Genomic DNA, 6166 nt, shown 5'->3' on the forward strand with positions numbered 1-6166 from the left:
GGGGCCAGCTTGGAGGGGGCACCTCGGTTCGTACGGGGCCGGGGCCAGCCTGCCCGGGCTCCGCACGTCCAGTCCGCAGGCGCGGCCACTCATTCCGGGTCCAGCGCGGCGGGAACGCGGGCTACGAGGGCGTCCTCTCCGGACCGCCCGCCTCCCGCGCCGCGTCCCCTCCGCGCAACGGCCCGCCGGGGCCCGAGGGAGCCAACACACACCACCCGCGCCATCCCGAGGGAAATTGCAACTCATCCGTTTTTTTTCGCAGCACTTTTCTCCGACGTCTTTTTGTTTTGTTTCGTCTCGTTTGGGAGGGCAGAGTGGGGTCCAGAAAAGCAAACACACAACCAGCCCGGAGGTGGGGAGATGGGGAGGAGGGGGCTGCGCAGGCGCGGGGGCCGCGGCGTGGCGAGGTCCTCCGCACCGCCCCCGCCCCGGCGCCGTGCCGGCCGCGGGCCCGCGGGGCCTGGCGGGGGCGGTCAGCTGTTGTACTGGCACGCATTGAGGCCCGAGGCCGGGCCCTGCAGCCCGCCGTAGCCGAACGACGAGTGCTGCTTGGACTTGAGCCGCAGGCTGGCCAGGCTCGAGTTGCACGTGTCCCGGTAGACGCTGTAGGGCGAGGCGGGCGTGCCGTACGGGCAGGCGCCCGGTGACATGGCCGAGTTAAGCGAGGAGCCGGTGAGGTTGTTGATGTTGTTGAGGCCCGAGTTGGGCATGCCGGGCACGGCGCCCGGGCCCATGCTCGACGGCATGGTCATGGAGGAGATGGAGCTGGGCGCGGAGAACATGGACTGCGACGACAGCGGGCTCATGGAGTTGAAGAAAGTGAAGCTCTTGGTGGAGAGCGGCGCTGGCGCCAGGCTCTTGGCGGCCCAGTTGTTGTAGGAGTAGCCGGCGGCGTACACGTCCTCGTAGGGCTGCACCAGGCCGCTGAACTGCGGCACGTAGCCGCCCTTACACAGGTCCAGCTGCTGGTTACGCTCGCGCTTCCGCCACTTGGCTCGCCGGTTCTTGAACCAGACCTGGGGGAGCGGGCAAGAGAAGGGTCAGGGCTGCCGAGCGCGGGAAGTCCCCTCCACCTCCACTCCCTCCCCCGCCCCCCCCCCCCCAGCCCTCCGCCGGGTTCCTTCTCTCCGAATTTCGTCCCTTTTCTCCGATATTTCCGCCCCTGCAGCCTCTCCTTAATGGTTCCTTTCCTGTCCCCAGAAAACATTCCTCTTTCCCCTTTTCTGATCTAGATCCTCTCCCCCCGAGTTAAATCTATTTTCTCTTCCTAATCCGGAGCGATCCTCTTTTGTTTTAGCAAATATTCGTTTGCTTTCTTCCTCTCTCAACCAGTCCATGTCCGGCCTTCTCCTCCAAACGGGTCCCGGTCTGTCTCCTAAATATTCCATTCTTTTTCTTCTCCCTCGAATACAAAAGGTATTTCTCTTCCCGGAAATATAAGATCTCCCGACTCCCTTCATTCTTCATTCTATTTTTCACTCCTCAAATAATCTGTTTCCATCTTTATCGGGAATGTTTGATATGCCCATTTCTCCTCCAAACGTTTATTTTCATTTGGTCCACCCCGCTATCTGAACTATCCCCCCCCAGTCCATTTTCTCCGTTATCCCTCATTTTTGATCCTTTTGATTCTTCCTCACATATTTAAGTTTCTTCCCCGTCTTTCCAAATATCTGACCATTACTGTTTCTTAAATAGTCAATTCTTTATTTTCCTCAAATGTTTGATCCTTTTGCCCTCCCTTAAATGTTTCTCTCCTGCCGCCTAAATATATGCCAAATACGTTTCTCTGCAAATATTTAATTTCCGTTCACTTCTCACTAGTTTCTCTCTAATCTCCCCTCCACTTTCTCCCACAATTTAGTAAGAACCTCTTCTTTCCCAACTCTTGGTCCTTGCCCATCCTCACCTATCCTCCCACTGTATGACCTCTACCCTCCTCAGCCCTCCTCCAACCCTGGGCTGAGTTTCCTGAGCTAGGCTGTGGGTCCCCTGCATCTCAGCCTTTTCCAATCCCCCACACTGACATTGCCTGATTCCACCCCCACACCACTCCTGCCACCATAAACCCAGGCAGGATTAGTGAGTTCAGGATTACTGAGTGCTGTCTTCACTCGCGTCCCACCGGGCTGGCTAGCCTGACGGGAGGGGTGAGAGCTTGGGTTATAGGAGGGAGTCAGTAGGCCAGGTAGCACTCTGGGCTGGCTTGGGACTTGCTCACAATATCTGATTAAATATTTGCACACCCACAGAAGAAATGATTCTCTTGCTGCTCTGGCAAGAGAACATCGAATCTCTTGCTCTTACTGGGAACCAAAGGGTGAGGAGAGGGAGTGTGCAGACATCATGTGGTCATGGCTCAGAGATCTTACATCTCCAAAGGGACCCAGCCTGAGGGTCACTCTGGCACCAGAGCTGCTCCTCCTTCACCTGACCCCAGCCCTACAGGAAAGGGCATGAGGGAAAGGGTCGAGCTCAGCACTGGCTGAATGACTGGAGAGGAGTCAGGTGGGGACTATACTGAGATTCAGGAGAAGCAGGCTGTGGTTGGGATCACCGCCCCAGGAAGTGTTGAGACCCCCAAGCATAGGTACCCTTCAGGCCTCTCCCAGGTTGCCAGGCAAGATCTGCCTTTCCCTTTCGTTTTCAGGGGAAGGCGCCAGCAGCTCCGGAGGTCCTCATCAGCGGGGAACCCTCTGCGCAGTGTAGGGTAGTAACATCCCAGAGGGCCCTGGGCCCTGGGCCCTGCAGGGCAGGGGAATGTCCCTTGGGGCCATGGATCTTGGGGTGAGGCTGCAGGAGAGCCCGAGGGTCAGGTAGGACTCGAGGCGGGCAGCAGCCAGGGTCACTAATCACCAACGGGCTTAGCAGCAGCGGGGCCTAAAGTGGAATCCTCTCCGGTGGAGGGAGGGAGCAGGTCTGAGTGGTGCCAAAGAGACAAAGTCTGAGCGCGGGTTTAAAGCTTTTTGAGGACTTAGGACCGCGGCAGAGGTAGCCAGCAGCCCTTCTCACGGGTCCCCTCAGACGCGCACCCTGCGCTCACCCTCACGCGAGGCTCGGTGAGGTTGGTCCACACAGCGATCTCCTCCCGCATGCTCATGTCGGGGTAGCGGTTCCTCTGGAACGTGGCCTCCAGCTCTTGCAACTGCTGGCTTGTGAAGTGCGTGCGCTGCCGCCGCTGCTTCTTTTTCTTGGCCGGGTCTTCCGCACCACCGCAGCCTGCGCCTCCTGCACTGCTGTCCTCTGGCCCCTTGACTTCCCCGCTGCGCTCCTTCTCTGAATCGGGCAGGACAGGCCCCGGTCACCTTGGGCTTCTGCCCTTTTGCACCCCGTCCCGGCTCCACCGAAGCGCCTGCCATCAGCGCTGGCGGCCCTCCCTCCCGCCAGCGGCCCTAGGATTGTCCCTATTGGAAAGAGCCCGCTGGGCGCCTGATCGTCGGTAGTCACCTTTGCTCAGCCGTGCCCCAGAGAAGAGCCCGGGAATGAGAGGCACAGGCCTAGGTTTCTGCCGGGCTGGGCCTGCTCTTGCGGCTGGGCTCAGGCTCGAGCCTTACTGCTTATGTCACCCGCAAATGTATGACAATTTGAGGGCTCTTGGGCGTCTAAATCTGGGGGTCTCTGCTTTCCTGAACTAGGATCACATCTTTCTAGCCCAAAGCTAGTGGGTCCATGGAGCACGAACCAGGCTGTGGCCTGCAGCCCCTGCACTTTCTTCTCCCCAGGGCTGTGTGGGAGCCACACTGGGCAGGCACAACACAGCTGTGTTCTCGGCCTTAGCTCCAGGCCTCAAGTCCCAAGGCCCAGAAAATCCCTCAGGCAGCAGCCCAGACCGACAGACTCTGTCTAGGTGACCTGGGGCTCTAGCCTCTCTCTCTTTCAAGCTACACAAAATACATTCAATCATAGACACATTGAAACAAACAAACAACAAAAAAATGAAAACAAAACACAGAAGCCCAGATAAACTCAATTCTGTGCCTAACACCATAGAAAGGGTCACAAACTCTTAAAAATAGGCAGATAGGGACACAGGGCAAATGCAAATTAAGAAGCCAAATACCTCCGTGCAAACACACCCTTAACTAAATACAGTGCTGCATGTGTATAAACTCCAGGCAGACACAGGCATTTATTTCTTTGAGATTAAAAAAAACCACCACCACCAACTTACTGTACTGTTGTAGATAGATTTTTTTAACCCCTTCCCAATAATCCCCTTCTAGAGATAATTTTTAAATCCCAGGAAAATACAACACTATAGTTAGGTAACTGAAATTACCAAAATAACACCACTGCAAATGGATTTTGAAAAAATCCTGTAGAAACGCGCCATTTTGGATTGACTTTTAATAATCTCCCCAAGAATAATGTTGCACGTAGCTATTTTAAATTCCAGAGAAATGTGCCTGGTGTAGTGATTCTTTCTATATTGAAAAATACAGTTAAAATGTTAAATATATCCACAAAGATTTGGTTTTAAAAAGCAATCTATAACTTTATATTTCTCTGGATCTTAAAAGTAAAAACCAACCAAAGGCCACGCTTAAAACTTTTGAAAACAAAAGTACAATCCAGCGTTGATTGTTTTTAAGTCAAGCAAACAGAACCTCTCAGAGAAAGTCACTTAGGGATGCAAAACAGAAATAAATAGAGATTAAAAACGTGTAGAGAAACACTCAGCGGTGGATTAAGAAACGAACACAGCAGAGGCGCCCACGGCCTGGGAAGCAGAGAGCTCTGCGGCAGCGCCGAGTTAGGACGCCGAGCCCGGGAGCCAAAAGGAGACCCTGGGGGCCGGGACCGGCCGAGGATTAGTCGCACCACTGCCCGCACCGCCCACCCGCCGGCCCAGCTCGCGGCCAGCCCGGGGGGTGGGTAAAAAGCTTGAGCTCGGACAAAAAGGCAGCGCGGAGGGAGACTTGCCCGAGCCGAGTCGGGGCCCTGGCTGGGCGGCCTGGCGGCTGCCGCGTCCCGCGGCCCACGTGGGGCCCGTCTCCCTCGATTAGGGGGTCCTACTCCGAGCCGGGCCGAGCCCCTCGGCCCGCTCGCCCTCGCTGTCCTGTGTCTTCTATTTACTTGAAGTTGTCCTCCCCCCGCCTCCCAGTGTGTTTTTCTGACTTTTCCCGCCACCCCTTCTCTTCGATTTCTCCCTCTCGATCGTCGCCCACTGCCTGTCGGGGTGTCTGTCCCATCTCTGTCTCTCTGGGCACTTTCTGTCGCCCGCCGCCCCATTCCAGTCTCGAGGGACTCCTCTCCTGCGGTCTGAGAGGCCCTTGGGCACCCAGTTGCGCAAACCGAATTTTTTCCCCGTTCTGTTTGCTGCGGATCCAGAGGGGCTGTCAGTCCGACCTTCCCTCCCGTTGTAGGTTCGAGCATCTGCCGGTCTCTTGGCGCGTGGGGACCGGGTGGAAGTAAAGCACTGAATTTCGATTTATAAAGCGTGTAAATTTCCGCGTACACCCCCCCCACCCCCGATCAAGAACGGGAAAAGAAATGGTCGTGACGCCCCTGGAGCGTAGAGGGAGACTGACGGCGCGGCGCGGGGGCCAGGCCCTGCTCCCCGCTCCGTGCGCCCGGCTCGGCTCCGTGCGCGCCTCGCGGGGAGCAGCGCTTACCTGGCAGCTCCGTGTCGGACGACTCGCTGGCAGAGTTCTCGAGCGGCTCGCGGGGGTCGGCGGCGCGCGCCAGGTGGAAGGCAGGCCCCATGTCGTGCGGCGGCGGCGGCGGCCGGAGTCCCTCCGGCAGCCGCTCCAGGCTCATGCCCCCCTTGAAGGCGTCCATGGAGGCGGGGACCGCGGCGGGCGCTCCAGGGGCCGGGGCCGGGGCTGGACGCGCCCGGCCGCCCTGGCTGCGACCTGCGGGGACAAGAGCACAGCGCCTAAGCGGCTGCCCCCCAGGGCTGCACACGCCCGCAACGACGCCGCGCCCGCCCCATGGACTGCCCGGGGCTGCGGGGCCAGGCGGGCGGCAGCGGCAGCGGTTTCTCGCGACCGGATACCCGGCTTCGCGCTCCGCGCTGCGCTCCCGCCGCTCGGGCCTCAGCCGCCCGCCCGGCCCCGGCTCCGGCTCCCGATCCGGGGCCGGTTTCTAAGGCTCCGGACGGCGCCGGCAGAGGCTGTCTTAAAGCGACAGTGCGCACCGCCAGGTTCCAGCAGTCCCTGCGCCA

General features: G+C 58.4%; 1 protein-coding gene across 1 annotated transcript; it reads right to left on the reverse strand.

Annotated features, from left to right (window-relative positions):
- Positions 1-473: 473 nt before the first annotated feature.
- On the reverse strand, positions 474-5781 carry PITX1 (paired like homeodomain 1). Its single transcript, XM_030299662.1, has 3 exons — positions 5616-5781; positions 3044-3276; positions 474-1016 (listed from the first exon to the last, which is right to left on the reverse strand). Exons 1-3 carry the CDS (start codon positions 5779-5781, stop codon positions 474-476), a joined length of 942 nt encoding a protein of 313 aa, XP_030155522.1.
- Between the last annotated feature and the right edge of the window lie 385 nt (positions 5782-6166).

Source organism: Lynx canadensis, chromosome A1, assembly GCF_007474595.2.
Source record: "Lynx canadensis isolate LIC74 chromosome A1, mLynCan4.pri.v2, whole genome shotgun sequence".
Classification (NCBI taxonomy): Eukaryota; Metazoa; Chordata; class Mammalia; order Carnivora; family Felidae; genus Lynx; species Lynx canadensis.

What these genes read in the sequence shown, in the direction of transcription:
- PITX1 (XM_030299662.1), bottom strand. Translation starts at nt 5,781, where the DNA reads ATGGACGCCTTCAAGGGGGGCATGAGCCTGGAGCGGCTGCCGGAGGGA. An exon ending in GTCCGACACGGAGCTGCCAG is followed by an intron (nt 3,277 to 5,615) that starts GTAAGCGCTGCT and finishes TGCCCGATTCAG; the next exon opens with AGAAGGAGCGCAGCGGGGAA. An exon ending in TCACCGAGCCTCGCGTGAGG is followed by an intron (nt 1,017 to 3,043) that starts GTGAGCGCAGGG and finishes CCGCTCCCCCAG; the next exon opens with GTCTGGTTCAAGAACCGGCG.